Below are 25559 nucleotides of genomic sequence, written 5' to 3' on the forward strand. Positions count from 1 at the left end.
CTGACACACCAGCCCCCTTTCTCATCTCCTCATTCTACTGGCAGCTCAGACAGCATTCTACTCCAGCTGCTGGACTTGAACAGAACAACACAAATACCACAAAACGTTCTTGCTGGTCACAGGTCACATTAAATTAATGAAAACTGAGTCAAAGAATTTAGGAATAACATGTAGGCCACTTACAGCAACTTATAACGAAAAACTGGTGTTATTGTGCTATTCATTTATCTGAATGCTCTTCATTAATTTAGAAAATGCCTGCTTTTGACCCTGAACAATGAGAGAACAATGTGTGTTCTTAAAATGAAGGTTGAGATGCTATTTGGGTTGAACATTGTTGGTATTGCTAGAGACAGAAGAGGGAGGAGGAAGAAATAGAGTGACCTCCACTGGCAAGAAGCGCTCAGTGCTCCCATTACCCAACACACACACACACACACACACACACACACACACACACACACACACACACACACTCACTCACAATATTTGGTTATGACATGTGTTAATAAGACTAAGAGGGATGCTAACAGATCTATCCAAACAGACATAAGGGACACAAATGATCTGCGTTGTCCATATGTAGTTACTAGTGCGTAGCAGTATGTAACCACTGGAATTAATAACAAGACTATGGATGGGACTGGGACACAAACGCCCCTCAACCTTAAACAAATGCACACATTCACCACTGTTCAATGCATGAACACACTTCTTCTCCCCTCCTCTTTTCTCCCTCCCTCAACTGCTATAACAAGGCCCAATGAAGAATCGGAAGCCCCACTGAAAGTGTCTACAGTAAATAGGGGGGCTCAATACATCTGGGATTGGAGGAAGCTGAGGCAGAGGCATGCACCCTGAGACAAAGCCCAGAACAAGTGGCCTTTACATGGAGTGCAGCTGCTCACTGAGACTCTCTCCTTCGTGCACTGCGCCTTTCATTCCCACTCAGCCACAAAGTGATTTTGCCCGGTGCGCCACAATGGCCACGCAAGATTTATATAATGGGGCTCATCCTTAATAAACTGTTGCAGATCTGTCTACTATCCCCGTGATTTATAAACACAATAAAATGCTGTGCTCTATGAAAAGTGGCTCGCTGAAAAAAAAAAAACTGTGCAGTGGAGAGGAGGATATGAAGACAGAGAGAGCGAGAGAGAGAGAGAGAGAACACAGAATGTGTAAGGCCCCAATTCTCTCCCATGCCATAATAGTGAAATGAGCACATATAAATGTGTTAAGAGTATCTCTTTGCATCTTGTATAGACTGCATGTATTTAATCTGGAAAGCTTATTAAGAGTGAGTCATTGCTATGCAAAGCAGCACCCATTGCTTCCCTCTCCTCCTTTCAGTCGGGAGCTCTGTTTGGCCAATAGGCCTGGCCCCTCGCCTCTCATTGGGCATTCATAACATGCAACATTGGCACAATGTATCTCTCAAAGGCCTCTGAATAGAGGGCCTTAATACTCATGTAAACAACTGCAAACCAATTACTTAATGAAACGGCCCCGCACATAATGAGCAGCCATACAAAGAGCCATAAATGCATTTTTTGCACCAAAGCCCCCCGCTTTAAACTCCAATCCCTCAGCTGTAGTCCCGGGCTTAACTGGCACATCATAATTACGTCTAAGACAACAGAGAGGCACACCCCCTAAACAACATTTCGACTCGGGCTACCATGTCTTCTTTTGATGTCTCTCATCAGCTCAGTAACAAAATAATGCCAATAAGAGGGAGAGACAGATAGAGAAAGAGTGAGATGGAGGGAGGGACTGTGTATGCATGAGAGAGAGAGAAAGAGGGAGAGAGAGAGAGAGGGATGAAGAGAGAGAGAGATGGAGAGCCTGAAGGAGGATGCAAATGGGTAAGGAGTGCAGAGGTGAAAACGAGGGAAACCAAGAGACAAAAACGTTAAAGGAGGAAAAAGAAAAATCGAGTGAATGGGTAAGGGAAAGACAGTGAGAGAGAGAATGTGTGTGTGTGTGTGTGTGTGTGAGAGAGAGAGAGAGAGAGAGAGAGACGAAGGGGGGGGGGGGGGCATAGAACAGTGTTGTGCTTCTGCTGAAGTGCAGGGCTTCCAGACCACTTGTGGAAGCAATAAAGCGCAAGAAGTGACTGTGGTAAGAGGAATGCTTAAACATTAGCATCTGAAAGAGAAAAAAAGAAGCCTCCACTGCCATGTCTGCCAGTCCACAATCCACAAGTACATCGCTCACACAGAAAAGCCATCTCCTGCAACAAACACAGAACCTCACGATTTGCAGTTTCTCATTAAATCATTACTTTTCTGCAGTTATGGTGGCTCACACTGTTTGTTTTATTTTGCTTTGTTTTGATATGTATACGTATTACAGCTGTTCCAGATTACGGCTTCCTGTGAACCATAAACACATCAATCTGAAAATGAGCTGGAAGCGTGATATGAAAACATCTCCAGCTAAAAATAAAACAATTCCCCTCATGTTTATTAAAATGGGTGGGGGGGCTGTGGTGTGGGCATGGATGCGTGAGCATACACACACAGAGTTGATAAAAGTGTGGTCATTATACTCTTTTCTTGTTCTAATAGTGTCTTCTGGCCAAGAGACAAAAGAGCGGGACTAGGAGGGAGAGAGAGAGAGAGTTGGGAGAGAGAGAGAGAGAGGGAGGAGGGACAGGGAGAGAGTGCGATTCAACCCTGGTGTCGGTACGGAGACTGATAATCACATGAAATCAAAGGAAATTATTCTTCATAACGTTTACCCACTCATTACCAGCCACAATGTATTCCCACTGAAGGGCTGAGGACCGGACAGAGGGCTGCATTGTTAAGTAGCTAACCTGATTGCATGAAGTTGCTTAAGTGAGCCACCCACATTAATGCTACATTTTCCACTTTTTTTATACAAAGCTGTGACAAACACTTAAAAGTGCCATTGAAAAGGGGAAAAAAAGACTAGTTACATGGACAGACTAATAAAATACATTATTCATTTTTCTATGAATTAATTAATTTGTGTGTGTGTGTGTGTGTGTGTGTGTGTGTTGTGGAGGGCTTATTTGGTTTTATTTACTAATATTACCTAACTATATTACCATCAATTTTAATTTGCGCATACATCCACATAACATCACAGAGTTCACTCTGAGTGTGTTCACCCTGTCATCCTATCCTTCCCTTTTTGATTTTCCTGTTCTTTAACTAGATTGAATGGCAACCGCATGTAGCATCAAATGGTGCTTGGCTCTTTATTTCATACAACAAACACTGTTTTTCTATAGGGGGATCATTGTGTTTGATGTGTTGGCTGCCCTCCTTTGCTGTGCAGAAAGGACAATGTTCCACAGAGATGTAGTGTGTAGTAGACATATTGCAGTGACAAGGATGGCAATTCTATGGTTTATATGATGCTATGGTGTGTGTGTTAGACGTACTGCTCTATTTTGAGGCACTGTTGTGTTTACACAGGATGCAAATACCTTATAGGGGCATGTGGGTGGGTTGGGGTGGTCTCTCTCTCTCTCTCTCTCTCCCTGCTACAGTATACCAGTAGATATGAGAGATACTCTATCACAGGCCCAATTCTAACCAATTCTTTATTTCAGTAAACCAGAATGTCTTCTATATACAACAGGATTAAATATTCAATCCCTCAATCAATTAGGCAGAATAAAATAAATAATTGCCTCAAGAACAAGTATGCTCTAGAAATAGTAACCCCCTTCAAGTAGCCAGCCCATGGAATGGACAGCCGGAGCATTCATAAACCTGAGGTGAGAGTCAAGTGCATCCGTTTGACCCCTGGACACACACAAGCAGATACTTCAGACGTGGATGGCCTTGTGTTTATGGTGGATATTCTTCAAACAGCTCACTCACCAGCCCTAATGGCACTTAAACTTTGTTGCTTGTTAGTAGCACAGTGTTTTGCTGACAAAGTTGAGGGCTACATCAGATGCAACACTAACCCACTGGCCTCTCTGGACTTCCAGTTGCACCCTGTGTTGGACTGCCTTTCCTATTAAAATGAAAGGTCTGCACTTTATCTCATCCCACTTGCACGGCTTATCAGTAAACAATTACCTTACCGAAAAGACGAGTTTTGAGTAGTGGTGTTCTTCCCCCAGTCCATTCTATTTTTTTCTTTGGCTAACGATCCTTTTCAGAGTAAACACAAAATACAAAAATGAAGGTTAACATTCAGTATAGCGATTACATTCAGCACATATTTTTAAACACATGTAATTTCTTAAGTAAGCAGGTAGAAATTAACAACCATAGTCAGGTTTGAGGTGAAATACATACTCCTGTATGCTTTTTTTTGACAAGACTCAAGACATATTGCATCAAAAGGTGAGCAACATGGGGTTACATGCATCAACAGTGTGTACACACTTGAGTCGTGCTGAGCACTTTTCTTCCATAAAATGGAATTTATGAAAATATATTTCCCAGGAATACATGTGCCTAATCTTGATGCGGTGTATGAATAACATTTGTAATTTGCAGACTAGTGACAACAAGAGGAACAAAGGGTGATTCTTGCGCATGTATTGTTAATAATGTAGGCTTATTACTGCTACAACTGAAATGTCTAAGAGCCACCATGACAACTTTATAGAAAAGGATCGACTTCAAGGTATCCATGTACAAATCATGGGGTTCTGCGTAACCATAGTCCCACGGCAAGCTGTAAGCAAAGACATATGCTTGGCCCTCAGATTATGTTTGCTAAAGGGATGCTCTTATTTTTTTTTTTTTTTGCCTGACCTGGTGGCTCCAGACTGGAGCCTTCCTCATCATCCTCGTCCTCCCCTTCCTCCAGCTCTTCTTTGTCTGCCTTGCTGCTCCAATGCCTGACCTGCGAGGCAGACTGTTTAAGCAACTGATAGGCCTTTGTCTCTGTTTAAAAAAAAAAAAAAGACAGAAAACAAACAAGAAGTGCTACACTGAAATATTGACTCAACACAAGCGCCCCACCTCCCCTCCCTTTTAACTGGTGTCTATCCAGGGCCTCAGTGTTTGGTGAACCAACATGTTACGGTGACTGACTCCTGGAGACTCTCAGAGGAGTGGGGGACAGAGCCAGCTGAATGCTAAGCTGCTGGTTTTAGCTGATGTGCACACAGACAGGGGCACTTGCCACTGATGTTATCCCATGTTTGTGTCAGCAGCGGCAGGACAGGCGCATGCCTCAAATCCCCAGAGTCTGGTGGTAGAGGCTAACTCAACAGGTCACAAATACGCAGTCCTATCACACCAATTACACCGCAGCGCAAAATACATGAAACTGCAATTAGACACTCTCCACTAAGTCGAGCTACTTCCAAGTCTCAATTACATTATGCATGTACAGTGATCATTAGTGAAGGACTAACATAATAGTTAAGCATGGAGGTCACATGTATATTCACCATATCGCTCATTATCTGGCTTCATTGTGTGCTAGGCTGACAATGGATATGTCTGGCAGAGTAGTTGTCAGCGCTCTTTTAAATATTACATAAAAATAGAAGGCAGGTGGAATTCCCCATTCCTCTTTTCTCCCATTATTATTGCTTTTGATTAGTAACAATTTGAAGCCGGACTTGTCGTTTTATTTGTCTTGCACCTTGGGGGTAGGCCTTGCGACATGAAAAGCTCAGTATGAAATCAGATAGCCACAAGGAATAATGGACGATTTTACATTTCTAAGCATGGAGCCGGGGACTCGGTACCCTGGGCCTCTTTCAGGGATGCCTCAACATCCAGTCTTTTCAAGTCTGCTTCGGCTCGCCATTGTTTAGAAGATAATGAGAACCAATGCCAGATCTCTTGTGGCCACCCCCCGCCTAGGGCTCGGACAATTATACCAGGGGCGAGATTCTCCCCGTTCGGCAACTCAGAGGAAAGAAGGAGGAGGAGGAGGAGGAGGAGGATGAGGAGGAGGAGGAGAGGGGGAAGAAATAAAAAGACAGCGATAGAGATGCGCCGGTTGTCTTGGCGATAATTAGAGGAACTGCTCGGCTCTTTAGGTGGGACTTTGACCTTGAGTCACCTTGATCATCTCTTCTCTGTTACTCTCCACCCCCCACACCACACACACCACCGCATCACACCATCCTTTAAAAGGACCCCCCCATTATCCGGTGCAGGAGGGAGAGCACATGGCTGGACGTTAAGAACTCCCAAAAGGGCGGGTGCCCGCTCTGCCTTTTTACCTCTAATAGGGATACTTTCCAACGAGCCCTGGTCAGCACTCTCCTCTTCACCACTTTGTACTCCTGGAAGAAAGGGGGCAGAAAAAGCAGAGCTCAGTAGTGTTGTGGAAGAAAGGAGACCGAGAGAGATGGAGAAAGAGAGAGAGGGAGAAACGGTAAGAACGTTCAGATCATTGTTTAGCACAGACTGATGAAGACAGCTAAGATCAATGAAAAGAAACACCAATTCTAGTCAACAAATATGGGAAAAGTATTAAGGACATGAATGTCACTCTACAGGCTTAAGGAGTTATTCATTTGTTTTCTCCCCGAAGAAACTGTTTGTTAATATTATGTTTCTACATAGCAATGTCCATTACCCACAACCATTATAACCTATTTTTACTCTACCAGTGCACCTAATGCAAAACAAACATTGGCTCTGGCTGAATATGCCAACTTGTGCACCTGGTCAGGTAGGGAGTACAGGGCTCTTTGCTTTCACCACTGCACTGTACTGACCTCTCATCTCACCACACTGATTTCCTGTCTCACCACACTGACTTCCTGTCTCACCAAATGTTATGGCAATAGATGAGTGGACGTATTTTCTGCTTCTGTTATCCTCTCTACGTGATAAACAACAGTGTTTATTTGCAGAAGACTGGAAGTTCCTCTTGTCAGCATTTCACATGAAGCGTTAATCTAATTTCATGTGAGAACATATGGGAAAGTATATATGTTATCTGTTTAAGGGCCCTAATTTGTTTGGTGGGCAAAGTGCAAAGTCTCTTGTGCATGAAATACAGCTATTGTGTGGCATACGGCATCATTGAGCTGACTCATCAATGTTTGCATTTTAATGTCTTGCCCATGATGTTAAACTAGCAAATAGATTTTGTCCAGTTCTTAAATTAGCTTCAGTTAGACTTTGCATTTAACCCATCGTTCAAATTATGGCCCTATGTTTAAAGTTACCATGTGTAATATCCGCCAAAAAATTAATTCATACTCCACATTCCATCAAAGATGGGGGCAGTATACCCCCAGAAAGTGAGTTGGTCTACCCTAGAGTAACAACCGAGAAACGTGTATTGCAGTTTGGCTGGCGGTTTTGTTGCCCGCATACCGCCTCCCATGGCCGAAGCTGGTATTATGACACCTGTCGGGCTGTGGCTAGCAATATAGCATGCTAATTCTGGTTGATATCTCTGCAGCACTATACCTTGCCATTTTTTTAATGACATCATCGCCCTTATTTCTTCTCCTTCTTTTGATGCGTGTAGCTCATTTTTTGGATATTTTTACCTCAATTCTTACACATGGCACCTTTAAATGATCAACATGCAAATCCTGTCTGTGTATTGGTTCTGTTAAACAAACTACTGTATAGTTCTAACTTCCATTTATGGCTTTCACATGTGGACAACAATGACCATAATATCAGACACTAACATAATGATCACTGACTGGGTTTGCAATCATAAGTAGCAGTGATGTCCCTTACCGTGCATGGCTAAACTGAGAGATGGCCTCTGAATGGCCGGCCTCTCAGGCTGGATGTCATCGCTGTCGCCCACAATGGAAGGCAAGCCAGCCGAGGAGGAGTCCTCGTTGTCTGATGGGGTCGAAGATAAGTCCAGAGGGGCGTCGTTGAAGAGTGCTCTCAGCAGCACCTCCGCCTAAAAGAGCACGCCATTTACAACTGGCCTCACACCGTCTGGAGCCAGGCCAGGGTGGATGGGAGCCCCCTGTCTACCCAGCATCCAGCACATAGGCTATGTCTAACAGGAAAAGCAATGAAGTTGTACTTTCGTAGTTCTTTTATATTGAATGGATTCCACATTATGAAAGAGAATGTGAAACACGAAACACTCCAAGCGTGTAGAGGGAGACTTTAGATGTAGAGGAGTGGGTTAGCCCAGAGAGGAATGTCTCTTTTTCCTGTTCACGTCCACTTGTTACTTCTTTTGCAGATGGACGACACACAATTAGACAGAGATGTTAGAAATAATGAGTGGCTAAGATTGAGGATAGTGATACCTTCCCTCTCTCTCTCTCTCGCTGTCTTTTTTTATTGAAGCATATCAATGGGCCCAGTCGCCACAATCTGAGATACAGACCCTCTCCTCATCAAAGGCCTGCACTCGTCTTAAGGCTGCCGCTCACAACTATTTAACGAGCACTAATGCAGCGAACACACGACCAAGATCGGCACGATTTCACCACGGAAAAACACTTCAAATGCACATTGGGGGAAAAAGGGTGTTTTGTTATCTACCAGTTGTAAAGCAGACCTGTTTCAGTTATTTAAAGAAAACTCATTTAAAATTCAGATTAAAAAAAAAAAAGCAATCATTGGGCTTGGGCTTTCGTTGCTTTGTTTTGTGGGTGGATATATTTGTCGCTTAAATAGGCCCCTACTGTGAGCTCTTGGATCACACATTTCAGAAATGTTTGAAAGAGGAACACAAATCACCTTTAAAATGTATTATCTATTCAGTGGCCCTTAAGAATATACGGGTTTTTTTAATACTATACATGCACTTACATATTCAAATGAGATCAGTGCTGTGTAGGCCCTCAATCTATGGTACAACTTTGTGTGTAATGTTGCCGTGTGTGTGTGTGTGTGTGTGTGTGTGTGTGTGTGTGTGTGTGTGTAAAAGAAAATTAGCGGTTTATAAAAATAGTCTTTTCACTCTCCATCTTTTCTGTCCTTGGCCATCAGCGTTTCTGCACCACTCTTCTTCTCTGTTAGCCTAGAAATCTAGACGCACCCTAGCGGCAGCAAATTACATTTGCTTCCAGGGCTAGTCTAACAACTCTCCGTTGGCTTGTGAGCTCGAAAAATTAAACTTCTATCAGGCCAATCAAATCGTGTATAGAGTCGTATAGAGGCGGGCTTAACATAATGATTGATGGCAGAGTTGCAACGGTTTGGCTTGAATTCCCTGCTACTTGAAAACAAATAAGATGGATGTTGCTGTTGGCCAACAGTGTGACACGAGTTAAGCTTTTTTTTAATTTGGCAAAAGTTTGAACTAGCCAACTAGCTCCGCTGGTGGAAAAACACATGGGACTCATAGCGCTGTCCTATTGCGTGCAGAGGGAATTTGAAAGACAACCGATTATCCCGCCCCTCGGACTGAGCACTGCGAACGGTGAGTGTCCAGACCCTACATTTTAATGTGGGTCTGGCTCGTCAGGCTACCTCTCTGTTGCTTCATCTTCTCAAGAGCTCTACAGCCTGTCTCTTTTTTTCCTCCTCTCTTCTCTTCCCTTTTTTCTCTCTCTCTCTCCACCTCACTCTCTCATTTTAGCTATGGTCTTCTCTCCATCTCAATTCAATTCAAGAATGCTTTATTGGCAATGAACGTTAATTGTACAAGTAGACATAGAAGACATAGAATGACAATTCTAATAATAAAAACAAACATACAACATTGTTGGTGGTTGTTGCCTCACTGGCTGTCCCTCAGGTTATGGCAGGCTGCTACAAATTTTGCAGCAGAATGGCCACATTCTCGTTCTCTCCAAGGATTTAAGGCAATTTAGCCTCATATGTCCAAGTTTGAAACTCAGGGAGGGTTGAATTTAATTTACTGAATGATAATGTCTCCACAGCCTCCAAGCTGCAGTGTAAGCATAATCTCTCCTCTCTGGGCAGCCAGGCCTGCCTGTGTCTGCCTTTTTCAATGGAAAGACTGCGCTCACTCTCTCATTTTAGCTATGGTTCTCGACAATTCTCCATCAGGACAGGGTCACATTAAAAACCCATTGAGGGAGCTCAGGGTATTTGCTGGGCTGACACACTTGCGTATCACAGCCAGTTCAGATTTCAGAGGAAATGAAAGGGTGTTTTAGGCCAATTATTTAAAACTTGGACCAGAAAATGTACTCACATACTCCTGTACACATTGTTAGGATAATTTAGTCAGTCATAGATAGTTTAGGATATATATATGGGTGAGCATATCATATCTGAACAAATCAAATACAGCAATTAACAAGTTAGTAGGCCATTATTTGGAATTACCTATTTAAAAAAAATGCATTGAGCTTTGGTCAAAGGCATCCTGTCTGCAATGGCTTGTTGTCACAATCACAAACACACACACACACACACACACACACACACACACACACAAACACCAACAGACTCACTTTAGGATGCCTTTCAATGAAAGCCCACGCCTGGCTTCATGCAACTTAAGACTAGCATCTATTTTGGAAATTCTACAAAGTTCTACCTTGTCTGTGTACGGGGCGTTGGGCTGGACCAGGACAGGGGTGAAGACCTGCAGGACCTCCTCGCAGGTCAGCACATCCAGCTTCCTCAGCAGCAGGGCGTGGCGGAGCCAGCGGTCCCACAGGGGAACACTGTCAGCCGGCAGGCATGACCTGTCAGAGAGGGGAGGCCCATGGGAAAACGTCAACATGACACAGTGGCGTCAGGGAGGTAGCATCAGAGGAGTGTCCTGAGCTGTCTAAATGACAGACCCCTCAAATCAGCTATCCATGCTTTGCAAGCCCTCAAAAAATAATATTTAGAAATGGCCTATTCAAATCCATGAGTCATTTCTGATGTGCATATTAACTTCACAAGTGTGGTGAGGTTTTGCATAAAATGCATAAAAAGGCATTATAAATGTGGCCGGATCCTATTATAAAACTGGAATGTAGGCCTATACATTTTAACACTTGACCTGCAGTGACCTGATTTAACATGAGCACACATTGTTATAACAGTACACATGACACACAAGAGCACAAATAATTAATTTGTCATAGTGGACAAAGGTTGAGGCATCAAAAATTACAGAGTAGATGGGATCCAGAAATAAGGGACAAATGGCATCCAGGGAATTTTTAATGTGTGGGAGTCCTGACAGTCAGCAGCTGTAAGGTGTTCCAGAAAGGTCACCCCTCTGACTAATGAGATAAAACTCCAGCAAGTTACAGCAGCCATTCCAGTTAAAGTCATAAAAGCAAATGGAATCCCGGGAGGTCACACACTTTGCAACCCCAACTCTACACCACAAAAATACACCACAAAAAATTCAGCTGATCGTAACTCACTATATTAACTGGTCACTACGGTAAGGTATGTATGTTAGCCAAGCCATTAACCTTTTTCACTTTAATACAACATACTACAAAATTTAACCAGGCGTCAATCCCATTACCTTAAAGCTGACAGTCTTAAATCTCATCCCAGAAAAAAATAAAAATACATATAATAATAATAAAAAATGTGCCAGTACTCACACAGGTATTGCCAGGTGTAGCTATCGGAACAGTACCTTATTCGTGTCTGCTCAGTGCAGTCCCAGTTCGCCCTGACCAGCTCCCAGGGTAATAGGCATCCTTTTGACGTGCTCCATGACAACCTCTGCAGCTGTTGCACGGCGACCGCGCCACATGCTTGCAGTGCCTCTCCATTCAGGGCAGCCTTTCCCTGACAAAGGCTGCGGAATATATAGAGTGGCGTGAGTGAGCCATCGCTATCGCTATGGAGCCAGGGGGCTGGAGACGGCCGGTCAGGACTCTGAGCAAAGCTGCAGCCCCTTCTGACACGCACGGACATGCACGCAAGCACACACACGCACACTATTGCAATGCATGCACACCAACACCCCCACATCTAAATCAGACACAGGGGAAGATTCTTGATACCTCAGGCCATGGCCGGGCCACTGATTTGTTTATGGGTTTTTTTGTATGGGAAAGGAAATACAGTAATGGGTAAATATGATATGATCGAAGATATTGTGGGAACTAGTGTGATAAGCAAAATTAGTGAGATGTCATGGATGTTTTCTGTTGTTTTTTTTTAAAGGGCAACCTACCATTTGTACATTTGGTCCCTATGCTACATATACATAGTCATATAACTTAACATATTCACAAATAAACAGAACAATACAATTTTATATACACCCCAAAATATGGGTGTAATACCATGGTGCTACAGAATTAAGAATGTTATTGATTGTTAGTAAACCTTTACGCTTTTTAAACACACATAATTATTCAACCACTCTTTGCTGCTCAGCAACGTTGCTATGACAATGCACTGCAATAAGAAAACCCTTGGAAAACAAGATTTACAGTGAGCACATTGTTGGTGCCAACCAATGACACTTATTTAAAGCAAGAGCCCTTCAAGACTGGCTAACGCATCTCACAGCGCAGCCGTGAAAACCACATGGAAATGAGACCAAATAGCAGGCAAACGAAGCAGAAAAATCTCACCTGATCACGTCGCCGAGTTGCTGCTGGCTGACCGCCAGGTCATGGTACGCCTCCTTGTCGCTGCTTTGCAGACATCTTTCGATATGGTCAAGCAAATAGGACAGACCATCTAATGACAGCCTGAGGGAAGAGTGGAAGAAAACACAATTTTATACCATCATCACAGTATTTGATCTATTACTATGTGCCGAATGTGTGACGAATACCATATACCTATGCACCAGATGTTTACAAATGCACGTTAAGGGATGTAAAATGTAATTATTGGTGTATCATAAAGCTAAAAGTTACCCCGCAGCCAAAACTTTACTCTCAAGCCCAACAGAAAAGCATATCTATCTAGATGCAGAATTTTATGTTTGGCAGCAACTAAATCATCAAATAATGGTAAATCCACAACAGAAGAGCCACAGTGATTTCACCCCCCTTTTATTTAAAGAGAAAGATAGGGGATGAGATAACAGACTCTAATCTGGTCATGTGCAATGGCAAAAATGAGAAATATGCCTAATGCCTGTGGATTTAGCAAATCCATTTCTCTCTCTCTCCTTTTCTCCCCTTCCTCTCGAGTATTAAGCTCTGGGTGGCCCTGCTTGAAAGGCCGTTGCAAAACCCTGAGCCCAAATCCTGAGCCCTGGCCACATAATGGGTCCAAAAAGAATTTATGACAATCTATAATGGGCTCCGAGGTTAGAGGTCACCAAACAATCGCTCCCTCTCTTTGGCAGGTTGTTTCCTGGTAACATCCTGATTAAGCTGCCGGTGCGAATTATATCCATGACATTCTGTAGTGCACAACCCATCTGTGCTAAGTCCTCTTCAATGCGGCTGAAGTAGCATGGCCAAAGCTCTGCCTTTTTCCCTCACCTCCCCCTTCAGAGCGGGCCTTGAAACAGTCATCATCTTTCTCCAGGCTTTATTTGTCTGCAGTGCACTCCTCAAAAAGGGGAGCCAAAGAAGTGAATTTCGTCTGAGCACCAGGCCATGGTTAGGCACAGGTTCACAGCTGCCACTGCCAAATCAGTCTCTTATAACCATAGGCAGAGTCAATCAACACTTGTGTGGGGGGAAAGAGATGTGACAAAGAGGCCATTTCAGGGTGGATTCATCAGTCAGGTCACTCTCTTAACAAGTGGACATCTCAAGTATATTGAGCCTCCTGTAGCTACTTACTTTTATATACTTATACTTTTTATTGCTAGTCTTTGTGGTGCAGAATTTTGCTTACTATGCTTCATGGTTTAAAAATATAAGTATTTCCCTTTACTTAGTTATCAGATATTTATGAACGACTGGTGGTAGGAATTGTGGTCATAAAGCGCAAGAGCAAGTTGCTGACGCAAAGGATGCAGGGTATTTGAATGTGGCATTATCAAATAAAAAAATCCAGGTGACCTTCAACTTTCTGTCCCATATTGAAACCTACAAATTCCAGTTTCAAAGACCAATGCAACTTCTGCAGGCTCATATAAAGTGAAACTCTACATTCTTCAGAACTGTTGAGTCAATTCTTATATAACATAGAACCCTAGAGACATGAATTAGTCAGAAAAAACTAAGATCCAGAATTCCCCAAACCCATTTCTTCTTACAAAAACGAAATAATTTCAAAAGTATTTATTTATTTTTTTAATAATCAAATGTAATCAGACATCAAACACTAAGCCCGCATACTGATGGTTATACAGTAAGTGACACAGGCAGGCCTCCAGTAACGGCTACTGTAAGAGCTTAGAGTGGGCATCAGCAGGGACGAGTGACCTCTGACCTTGTGGGCCAGTCAGCCCAACCATCAGCTACTGCTCGGGAGAGGTGGAGTATAGAACAAAACGAAAGAGCAGAATTTACAGACGTCCCTGAGAGGTTGTCGTAGGGCTGGTGGTAGTGTAGTGGCTAAGGACCTGGGCTAGCATGCAGTAGCCTGAAAAGTTGTGGGTTCAATTCCGGGCTTCCACCATTGTGCCTTTGAGCAAGGCACTTAACCCCGAGTTGCTCTGGGGACAATAGCCACGTTTACATGGACAGTTTTTTTTTTATCATTCCGATTAATCCATTCCGATTGAAAAATTTGTGCCATCTGTTTACATGGGGTACATTCTATTCCGATCAGGTGCTCTCAAGCACTTTAGAATCTTTGATCGGAATAGCCATTGTTGCCAACTTTTTCTTGAGAAGATACAGCAGGCAATCCGATTGACCATATACATGGCTATTCAATCGCAATAGGAACGGACTATACCACTTCTTTCATTCCGATTAAAAGTCTGATCGGACCAGGCATTTTTATTCCGATTGAGGTGTTTATATGAGAATTTTTATTCCAAATGAGCCGTTATTCAGTTTCTAATTGTATTAAAAGTGTCCATGTAAATGTGGCTAATGAAACTTGCAATATAAATTACGTAAAATTGTAAATTAATACATGTAATGTAATGTAGAGGTTACTGTCTGCTCTGGTAATGCAGAGTCAAAGTGAAGGGGAAGCAACAGCAGACAGAGATGAATGGCAAGGCTTGTTTACTTCCTTTCCTCACTATGAAGAAAGAGATGGGGAACTCACAAGGCTTGGAATGACTTCACTTGCCTGATACTGTACACGGAGTGCTAAAAGCGGTTGTGCTCCCATCATGGGATACACAGCACAAAATGACTCTCACAAACTGTGATCTTGGGGGCCCGTGAGAGTGAAGAAGACATGGCAAAAACACACAGCGTAATGACAGGGTATGGTGGGACGAGAAACGGATCAGTGCAGAGAGGTCAGATTTGCTGGTCTGGCCTTCACAGGGGCCCTGAGTATGCCGCGTCCCCTAATGTCTTTAAATGGGATGGCACCTCGGCGACCACTTGCATGAAAGTGCTGTCCACACGCCCGTTCTTCAGAACACTCTAGGGAGTCTGCAAATTGTCACCTCCGCTTGGACTTCCCAAAGTCTCTCGAGCGGAAAATTGCTCGGTTACAGCATTATCTGGGATTAAGGCAATAATGTCGGATAGGGAGGCCTGAGCCCTTCCAGCAAGGTGTGTTGCACCCGCCACTGAGCCGAAAAAAAGAGGGAGAGAGAGAGAGAGAGAGAGAGAGAGAGAGAGAGAGAGAGAGAAAGAGAGCACCTCTGGACCGTGACCTACCTCATCACATCACCCCTCTCTCTCTCTGAGCCTCACACACACACACACACACACACACACACACACACACACACACACACACACACACACACACACACACACACACACACACACACACACACACACACACTTACTTACTTACTTTCACAGACAGGCACACACTCCCCAAATCCTTCCAGCTGCAGGCTAGAGGTTGTGCTCGGCCTTGCATGTGTTTCTGTCATAGTCCCTGGTGTACTTCCGGCTGTGGTGGAAGTGTTGGCTGGTTGGGCTTGGACGATTTTGCATAAATTTAAGTCTGAACTACTGCTGCTGCATTTAAAAAGGAGCTACAATTTAAATAGCTGAAATCATACAAAAGGTCATTTTGACTCCAGGGGGCCTTGTGAAATCAAGCAGATCTTCTTGGACCTACACTCCAATTCAGTTGAGGAACACCAGAGCCAGATGGTTGTGTAAAAAGGTCACCAACAAACCCTAAACATGTTTCTTTTCATTATACCAGGGAATTTTTACTTTCCAGATTCTACAGAGAATGTCATCCACAGAGAGAGTCAAAAGGCAAAAAGAGCAGTATGACAAAGGAGGTATGACTATGACGTAGCATACCTGTCTGTGGCAGAACTGTGAGATGAGCAGTCTGAGCCATCTTGTACAGTTGTCTGTGGTACTTTGGGTGGTGTTTTGTCCTTGGGTAGGTCCTTAGTCTTTTCTGAGTGCCTCAGACTGGAAACCCTCGTCTTGACGGACCTCTGAAGATCACAATCACTGATGGAGATTGAGACGTCGCTGTCAATCTTCACAGAAGACTCTGCCGATATATCAACACTGGAACTGGATAGGCTGGGACTAGGTGGAGCTGGGCTAGATTCCACCTCACGTCCTGCATGAACAAAATGTTGCATGGACAAGAGTTACAAACCCAAGCACATACATCTCATTGAAATATATAATGTAGGCCAAAAAAATACATCACAGAACTTGAATATGTTGCAATCAGGCCCAATACAAGAAAGAATTAGCAAACCTTGAGCTATTTCCAAATTCTCGCCAAGCTTGTGCAAAGAACTCAGTGGACCATCTCCACAGTCGCGTTGAAGGGAGATTGGGTCCACAGGAGCATCATGGGAACTATTCTGGTGCGAACTGGACGGTGGCAAGGAGCTCCTCTTAAGTCTCTGTGGAGCAGGTCCAGGCGAGATCGACTTGGGTCCTCTCAAGGTCACTTGAGGTGAGGACTCGGCAGGTGCTTCTGCGGCCCTCACAGGGGAGCCGCAATCAGATGGCACTCCGGGCGTCCTCCTTTCATGACGCTCGCTCGGAGCGGCACCATCAGGAAGCTGGAGGAAGTCTAGAATGCCATCTGATAAGTCTGTGCCAGCACTGGCCTTTGAAACGCAGGCATCCTTCAAAAGGCCACTCGGAAGCAAAGGTTGCCGGTGGTGATTAGGCGGCGAGTGTGACAGCCACGGTGAGAGTACACTCGTGTCACGATCAACGCAGGGATCTCCGATGGTCGGCCGATCCATGAAGATGACTGAGGGCTGGTGCTGTGGAAGAGTTTTTGCAGATGATGGTGGCAAATCCTTGCTCTGAAATAACAACGATACACACCTGAATACTCCTAAAACACTCCTCCTTAACACAGACATTATTGACAACCATACATTTCATCTGGTACCTGGCATATTCAACTATAGGGTCATTAATGTCAACTAATGTAACATAACGAAACAGAAACAAATAATTTTACATTAACCCAAAGAAAAAAAAACTAAAAGAAAATGAAGCTAATAATATCTGCTAAAGAAGATAATAAAAGTAAAAAATGAAAAATTACATCAATGTTCTATTCCAGGCAGTGGCACACTCACAAAATGCTGTTTAGTTGTAGCCGCTATCGTGCTAACTAATAGAAGTAGCCTTATCATCAAGCAAGGAAGTTAGATTTGTCAGGGTGGAAAAATATTCCTGTGTGACACTATTTAAATTTTAGTAGAGAATATGGTAAAAGCAAACACATGGTAAATTCAGGCAAACAGCATCTGTGGTGTAGACAGGGCACGAGTGAAAAACGTTTTTGACGTTAACGTGAAAGTTAATGTGTGAGTTTCGTAGGGATTTTTTTAGTTAACTATACTTGTAGGGCTGACCATGAAAACCAATGCTGTTTGCCTGAAGCAAATGATTGAAATATTTAATTGTGTTCTTGCCTTCTATGAGTTTTAAAGGAAAGGTGCATAAATGTAAACAATACACATTTTGTCAAATTTAGAGAGCCGCTCTTAATGGTTCTCTAGCTGTCCGTTAGCACTTAAAAAAATGAGCGGGAAATGTTTGTGCAGCCTTAGAAAAGAAGAATGAAGGTACACTTTTGGGGTGAGGAAGAAACTGTCGAAATGCCAAGAGTTTTGAGGGAAATCAATGTTAGTGGCTGTATAGCTCAGGCTATGATAAGGTTAGTATAAGTATAAGTATAAGTATATATACTCTTTTGATCCTTTGAGGGAAATTTGGTCTGCATTTATCCTAATCCGTGAATTAGTGAAACACACTCAGCACACAGTGAACACACAGTGAGGTGAAGCACACACTAATCCCGGCGCAGTGAGCTGCCTGCAACAACAGCGGCGCTCGGGGAGCAGTGAGGGGTTAGGTGCCTCGCTCAAGGGCACTTCAGCCGTGCCTACTGGTCGGGGTTTCGAACCGGCAACCCTCCGGTTACAAGTCCGAAGCGCTAACCAGTAGGCCACGGCTGCCACAAAAGAAAACCTAGGAAACAATTACGGAAGGAACGTTTAGAACTTTGATAAACTAATTAATCAGACTATGCTGTGTTACAAGTAAATGAGAATATAAATGGAATATTCTTTTAATAACTCATGTAAACACCATAATCACAATATTCTCTTATTCTGAATAAGTTACACAGTCAAAGACATACTTCAACAAAATTATTTTTGAATGGCGTCCTTAATAGTGCAAAGTCACTTCTCCATCCCTGTGCTTTTAGTAGTCTGTGTGACTCATATTCTGTTATAGTCTCAAATTCAAAATCCACAAACCAGACTGCAGTAGCTTTTTTTTCCTGCCAAATTTGACTTGAAAGTCTTCACAATAATGACATTTCTTTGTATGTGGCATTTCATGTGGGTCAAGGTCAGACTTCTTCTCTAACTGTCTCCTCAGAGGGATGCCACATGATCAATGTCTTAACTTTTAATCTCACCTTTTACTCTAAAGTTTTGATTCATGTCTGCAGTGGCACTACAGGGGGTGGGTGGGTGGGGGACACACACACACACACACACACACACACAGACAAGCACACACACACACATACACACATACACACACACAGACACACACAATAATAACAAAACGCATAGCTGCTGTTTCTTTTCTGATAAGAGTCTTAAATACCAAACAGTTAGCTGCTTAATAGCATTCACTGTAAACCATGCAGCCTGGCCAACAGATCCGGCATGTAGGTAAAAAAAAGGGTGGGGGGAGAGGAAAAGTTAATTTCTTGGCTGAGTGATTCCATCGGTAGCTGCGGGGCAAAGTAGAAAGTGTTTCACTAAAGTAGCAATTGATTCTTCTATCAATCTGCGGCACGCGCGTGCTCTTCCAAGGAATGTATTAAATATGAAAATCATATCCCGTTATCATCAGTTTCCAGCTTTCAGGCCGGTAAGCTCCCCTTAATGAATGCTGCTGCCTGAGGGACATGCACACTGCCAGCAGAGGCTCGTATGCATAATGGAGTGACGGTTACCGCCTCTGCTCATTACAATATCGGCAGGCTAGGAGGGAGATGGAAAGAGAGAGAGTGAGAGAGAGGAGAAAGAGAATTGAGAGAGTGAGAGAGACTGAGTAAGAGCCACAGAGCGACAGAGAGAGAGAGTGAGAGAGAGGAGGAGGGAGAGAAAGGGAGAGGGAGAAAGACTGTGAGATAAAGTGAGAAAAGGAGAAAAAGAGGGTGGGGGAGGAATGGATGGGAGGAAAGGGGGTGAGGTTTGGCAGTGCTGGGGGTGGGGGTGGGGGGTTTAGCACACACAGTCACAAGTGACTGCTCGAGACAGCATGCTCCAAGTTATTATGAGCTGTCTTCCACATTTCATCTGAAAGAGCTTGAACTGCTTTAAGTGAAAGAAGAGGGCCGTGGGCTTGAACTACACAGACTGAGCAGGCGCGGGAAGCAGGATTAGACACCTGTGCTGCAGCAGATAGGCTGGCTGCTAAAACGCACACTCCTTCTGAGCGCTCTGCATAATAGCAGGACTTTAGCCTAGGCCAGAAAAGACAGAGGAAATAAGGAAAAAGAGGCAGACTGAGGGAATTTAGATTCCCTGTTGTTTTTCGTTGTCTTTAATGTTTAGCGCTGCATCATCAGCCAATCTCCTCTATGTGTAGCAAATATCCTTTGGAAATGGATCATGTTTCCAGGAAGCATCCGCACGGATAGGTATTTTCTCAGTGCTTAAAAGATAAGAAGTGCTGGGGAAATTGCACCGTTTCATTTCAAAGGAGAACTAACTGGTCATTTGAGCAGAACAATTACATTTGAGGACAGCTTTTGATAACACATGAATGCATGCCGATCATGTAGGTTGACCTCTTCTACTCTGTGAACAAAGAAATACACAGACATTTCTCTCGGTCTCTTTCTTTTATTCGACACAATGAGTAATTCCACTCAGCTCTAAGCATTTTTTTACTAAGGTGCAGTTTCTAGAGGACTGAATATTGCATTGCTCTAGCATACCTTCTTTTTTAAGATTGCTCTCTGTTTCTCCTGATTTTCCCTCAGTTTGGAAATTCGATTCCAGCACTCGATCTGTAACAGAATAGAAAATAGTATTGTTACTCATTTAAAAATAAATATAAAACCATACAAAGAAGACCTGTTCATGTATTTGCAGATATAAATCTTTCTCAAATCTACTTTTTCTTCACAAAATGAAAAAAGAAAGTCTGAAAAAAAGAAAATCTAAACGAGGGGAAAAATATGATGTAATTCTGTTCCATTTGTAGTTAAACATTCAATAGCTAAATCATTTGTGCTTAAGGTGAGTAGTTCTAGGCTCTCTGCAAACACATTAGTTTGAGAGAATAAGCTTGTCGCTTTACTCCAGCCGTAAGAGACTCGGTCAGCACCGCTTTCCTCCTGTGAGGGTTCTCCATACAGCCTGCCAAGACTCTTAATCAATTATCTGAGTAGCCACACTGACTGCCCTAATCCTAACTCCAATTAAACAGTCTAATGGTGGTGGTGAGGGCATAAGGATTAACTCCAGCATCCCAGGCCATTTCTACAAGATAATAACAGTTGTCCATGAGGAAGAGCTTAGTTTATCAAAATGACCAAATGCAGTATTTCTTTTTTTTTTTAGCTGCTGATAACCAAAAGTGCCAGAGTAGCTGATCATTATGAAACTGATAAATATCTTCCAGTTAATTCCATGTGTTCTCTGTGTGTGTGTGTGTGTGTGTGTGTGTGTGTGTGTGTGTGTGTGTGTTCGTACATATTGGAAAATGCACATGCTATGGCAAAAAAGTCTCCAATATCCCCTGTGAAAAACACTGCAAACGATAATTGGGAGAATATGACACTTCATCAGAATGTTTAAGGAAATTGTACAAAATGAATTCATTCAAAATGTAATGGTGTTACCTTAAAAGTTTGATGCAGGTTTTAAAGCAATTAAGAGTTAGCATATTTATAAAATTCCAATTGGTATCATGTCCAATTTACATGTAAAATAACATAGGATTGATTTAGTTTGGCTCATACAAGGGCACTCTCAATCCGAGAGGAAAAGCTCTCCAGTGTCTATAAGCCTGAGAACATTTTGGTAAATTTGGATGAAGGCATGTATAATCTTACAAAGACAGAAGCATTCTTAGTAAGATTATTATGATCTTATTTTAAGAAAATACTAAAACACGCCATAAACACCAAATTATTAGGCAAAGAAGTCTCTCTCCTTAGGGAAGAGGAGAAAAAAATATTCCAGCATCTCAATGCTGGACCAATTAATTTGGCTGGGGTGTAATTAACCAATTTTGTTAATTTGATATTTAGCCGTTGAGCACTGTTCAGTTTTAAGTGATAATCTGACACGCTCATTGTTTTTCCTTTCCTCATTTGTGTGTGTTGATAAAATGGAAGAACTGGAGTGCCAGCAATTGCAGCATGTTGGAAATGGGCATTAATTTCTAAAAACTGCCAAATTAAGATGTGAATGGCATGTGCTTCAGAAAAAGTGATACAATGCTCACTGTCTTGCCAAAATGTGACGTATTTAACACATACTTTAATTACATTAATACACAATTACATGCAATATTCCAACCAAAATATCCTACAAATACACATAGCCTAATTATTTGCCAAATGACAGCTATGTTACCTTCATGTGATGCAGTGAGCTGCGATTAGGCCAAAGGCGATCCACTTGTGATGCAACTGAATCCACACTTTTCAGAAGCTCTCGATTTCTTGCTTTGGCTTGCTCCTCTTTCACAGAGATCTCCTTGAGATAACGCCGCAGCTTGGCATGTTTCAACTGTGCACTACCAGAGAAAAATATTCTTTTCATAAACAAGGCAAGTGCACCTATCCACATTTGCAAGACTTTTCAATAAATTAATAATATCCAAATGGTATGAAATAAGTACATTCCTATATTTTCATGACTTCATTAGTATTTTTCCCATCATGCATAACCTTAATGTCCAAAGTAAACCCCAGATCTGTACAAATTCTATTAAACTGTACTGTTTGTACTGTACATTAGAAGTACCTAAGTCTTAAAGTGTTAAATTGAGGAGAAATAAATAGCATCTACAAGACAGCAGTCCTGTATCAGTTGATAGTGCGACCCTCCATATATACACACACACACACACACACACACACACCACCTCAAACAACAGATATGGTAGTCTACTTACACTCGTTGGTCAGACCTGCAGTAGGAAAACAGATCTCTTTCTAGTTCAAGCCTCCTCTTTTCCCTACAAGTTTAACACAATATTACAAATTGCAATATTGCATTACAAATGCACCAACATAGTTTATGACCTTTTACATACAGGACAAGAATGTAGCCTAAGTAACTACCGATAGCTCATGAGACATGCGAAATAACCCAAACAACAGAACCTTGAGCAAAATTCCTTGAATTAGAATCGAGTCTGTGGCTGTGCTATTCTAACTTTCCTGAAATTGTCAGATGAACTGCTAGCTAACGTTAGCTGACAGGCTCAACAGATCAAAGCTAGAGTCTTGCTGCACCTAGCTCGCAATGGTATGTATGACTGTAGCTCATTTCAGTAACGTTAGTTAAAGACTGAGCATATTTCATGAATCTACCATTGTGTTAGTTTGAACAAACGAATGTTAGGTCACGTTATCTGGTTGATTTCAGGCTTTAAAGTTACCACCTCAGTAAAGTTTGTAGGTTAGCTATACATAGGTTGCAGAGCTTACTTAAATGCACCGCTTTGACGTTAATGTTTAGACTTAATAGACTTAGTTTTGTCAACGTTAGAAGTTTATCAATGTTGGCACGCGAGTCTTACCATTCTATCGTTCACGTTATCATTATATCAGACCTTGATATCATCACTTGGTTAGCAAAACTACGTTAGCAATGTTCAGCTTAACGTTAACTTTGTTAGGAATAACAACGTTTATATAAAATAGTGTTTCGTCTGCAGTGACGAGCAATAACACGACACTGTCAAACGTCAACGTCGAAGCTTTTTCAAGACTCAAGATTGAGTAACGTTATAACATAGCGTTAGCGTGCTAGCGAGGTTGACGTTAGATGTGTCCGTAAAGTTATGGCTAAACAAGATAACGTTAGCAATTCCTTTTCTACTTTCGTCTCACTGGTAACGTTAACGTGTTTTAGTAGTGTTGTCTCTATGCGACGTATATGTTAGCCAGTTGTAACTTGGACGTAACAACCCATAGCATCTAACGTTAACATTGCTGTGTTGCCTCTTCATGCTAACGTTACATTCTAAAATGAGTTAGCTAGCTAGCTAGCCATTGTTACCACGTTAAAAAAAACTTTAACGTTAGCCCGCTGTCTCAAACAGGGCCAACTCCACTTCACTTCACTCTGAAATAATAATTTGTCATTTACACTTACATGTCGTGCATGTTCTCTTGAATATGTCCAATTTTCTCAAAGTACTCATTGTTGCAAAAAGCCATTGTGCCTCTTAGCATCTAGCAGTACATGCTCCTTGATAGTGTATTGGTTGATAGCGGTTGCCATACAGACAGCTACCCATAATGCCCTTCTTGAAAACATTCCTACCATGTGGACTTGGTGATTGACTTGCCCCATAGGGTGGCTACACTACATTAACTGATAGGAGAACGAGCCCTCGGTTTTCCCAGAACAAAAATAAGTGAATAGGCCTATACCAAACTATACTTAGGCCTAATATCTTCTTAATTGGCCCCCTCCACTTTGAGCCACAAAATATGAAAATAAAGATAAAACATTATTATTATTATTATTATTATTATTATTATTATTATGTTATTGTTGCTGTTGTTGTTATGAAAAATAGTGGATATGTCGATACAGGTGTGTGTGCTGAGTTTATACACAAATGTTGGTACATTTTATCTTCTTAAAGATTATCCTTTCAAAGTTCAAAGGTGATCATTTTCAATTAGTCCCAAACATTTTTTGTGCAAATTACATGTAATTGGCTGCATCAAATGGATTAATTAATGAAAATAAGGTCCTCCCTGGCCAGGCAATTACTAAATGAACTCATACATTTTAATTACTCCAAGTAGATTAAAATATGATGATTATCCTGTACCCACCCAGTTACCTGATGTTTGTGTTGACAGCCTATCACAAAGAGGTTGGAGAAATTATGTCATTGTGCCGTCACCTACAGGATGCAAGGGTCTTTGATTTTTTTTCCCTTTTCTGCTGAAAAGATGTGACTGGTTATAACAAACAAAGTTACTAAGATAAAAATGATCTTATTTTTCTTTATAGTTGGTAACCTACATGGAGCAGCAAATTAGACATTTTCAACATGTTTTTGTATCTATAGCTTTAATACCTAAAGTCAGTGCAAAACCATGGTGGGATTTGGTGTCATTTATTCCAAGATAAGTGTCTCTCAAGGCAGAGTAGGTGAGTGAAGGACTTTGTCAAGGATGCAGGGGTTAGACTGCTGGCTGCCAATCAAGATTTTGTTTCCTCTGCTACAGCCATCACGATTTTCATTCTCCCTCTCATGCCTGGACAGCGACTTAGAGAAGTGGGACCTCATTTATCCAAAGCTCCTTGTCTGACATTCTGCAACAACCATGGATGCTCAGCGCTTTCCATTTAACCCTTCCAATTTTCCAAGACTTGCACCTACAAATACTATTGCTCTGACGGAATTTCAAACAGTAAAGTAATTGCCATTGTCCAGTTGTGTTATCTATATTTTCTACACTAGTGGTCTTGTAAGGAAACCTCATTTTTAACTATCCTAAATCCTCATGATACGGGATTCATGCAATAAAGTAAAAGTAATATATACTTATTGATGCCATTTAGATTAAAGTTTTATGTTGAGTGCACATAACCAGTCATAACCTTAACATTCTGTCAATAACAGAAAATGCTGGTGCAGTAGTTTACATCTGGCAAGAGAGTCACTTGAAGAATATCTTAAAATATCTCTTAACCATAGATTGCACAATTATATATGAGTTTGTGTTGATCTTTATCTTGTCCTGATATACTGTATAAACATGCACATCTCAGACATAATTTGAACTTCTATTACTAACATCTTAGCAAGTTTGGGTGTATACAATTCATGCATAAGGCATGGTCTCTTGTCTGTTGTGCTGTGGTTTGACTGGTGTTGCTCTGTGTGGTGTAGTTCCATGTTTCCCAGCCGAGATGCTGTAATTGTCAACCCTCCAAATGCAGACCCTAATCAAGCAATTTCCCAAATTCCA

General features: G+C 42.1%; 1 protein-coding gene and 1 long non-coding RNA gene across 5 annotated transcripts in view; one reads left to right on the forward strand and one right to left on the reverse strand.

Annotated features, from left to right (window-relative positions):
• Positions 1–23933, reverse strand: part of kiz (kizuna centrosomal protein) — a 38560-nt gene extending 14627 nt beyond the window's left edge. The window contains exons 1-13 of one of the 4 annotated variants that reach the window (XR_007191826.1): positions 23719–23933; positions 22511–22573; positions 21967–22129; positions 20319–20390; positions 16578–17142; positions 16160–16433; positions 12422–12541; positions 11470–11634; positions 10417–10567; positions 7671–7845; positions 6185–6247; positions 4755–4845; positions 4073–4142 (exon numbers count right to left, since the gene is read on the reverse strand). Coding sequence is in view for 1 of the 4 variants with exons in the window: in XM_048227719.1 (XP_048083676.1) it covers positions 4073–4142; positions 4755–4886; positions 6185–6247; positions 7671–7845; positions 10417–10567; positions 11470–11634; positions 12422–12541; positions 16160–16433; positions 16578–17142; positions 20319–20390; positions 21967–22129; positions 22511–22573; positions 23719–23798 (2093 nt within the window). In the remaining 3 variants the exon portion in view is untranslated. Of the gene's footprint in view, positions 1–4072; positions 4143–4754; positions 4887–6165; positions 6248–6685; positions 6793–7670; positions 7846–10416; positions 10568–11469; positions 11635–12421; positions 12542–16159; positions 16434–16577; positions 17143–20318; positions 20391–21966; positions 22130–22510; positions 22574–23718 lie in introns of those variants that run through there. The other 3 variants (XM_048227719.1, XR_007191828.1, XR_007191827.1) reach the window with 3 other exon arrangements.
• On the forward strand, positions 22797–25016 carry LOC125284031. Its single transcript, XR_007191829.1, has 2 exons — positions 22797–22866; positions 24813–25016. It is a non-coding gene; the product is annotated as an uncharacterized LOC125284031 (long non-coding RNA).
• The last annotated feature ends 543 nt before the right edge of the window (positions 25017–25559 follow it).

This window comes from Alosa alosa, chromosome 19 (genome assembly GCF_017589495.1).
Source record: "Alosa alosa isolate M-15738 ecotype Scorff River chromosome 19, AALO_Geno_1.1, whole genome shotgun sequence".
Classification (NCBI taxonomy): domain Eukaryota; kingdom Metazoa; phylum Chordata; class Actinopteri; order Clupeiformes; family Clupeidae; genus Alosa; species Alosa alosa.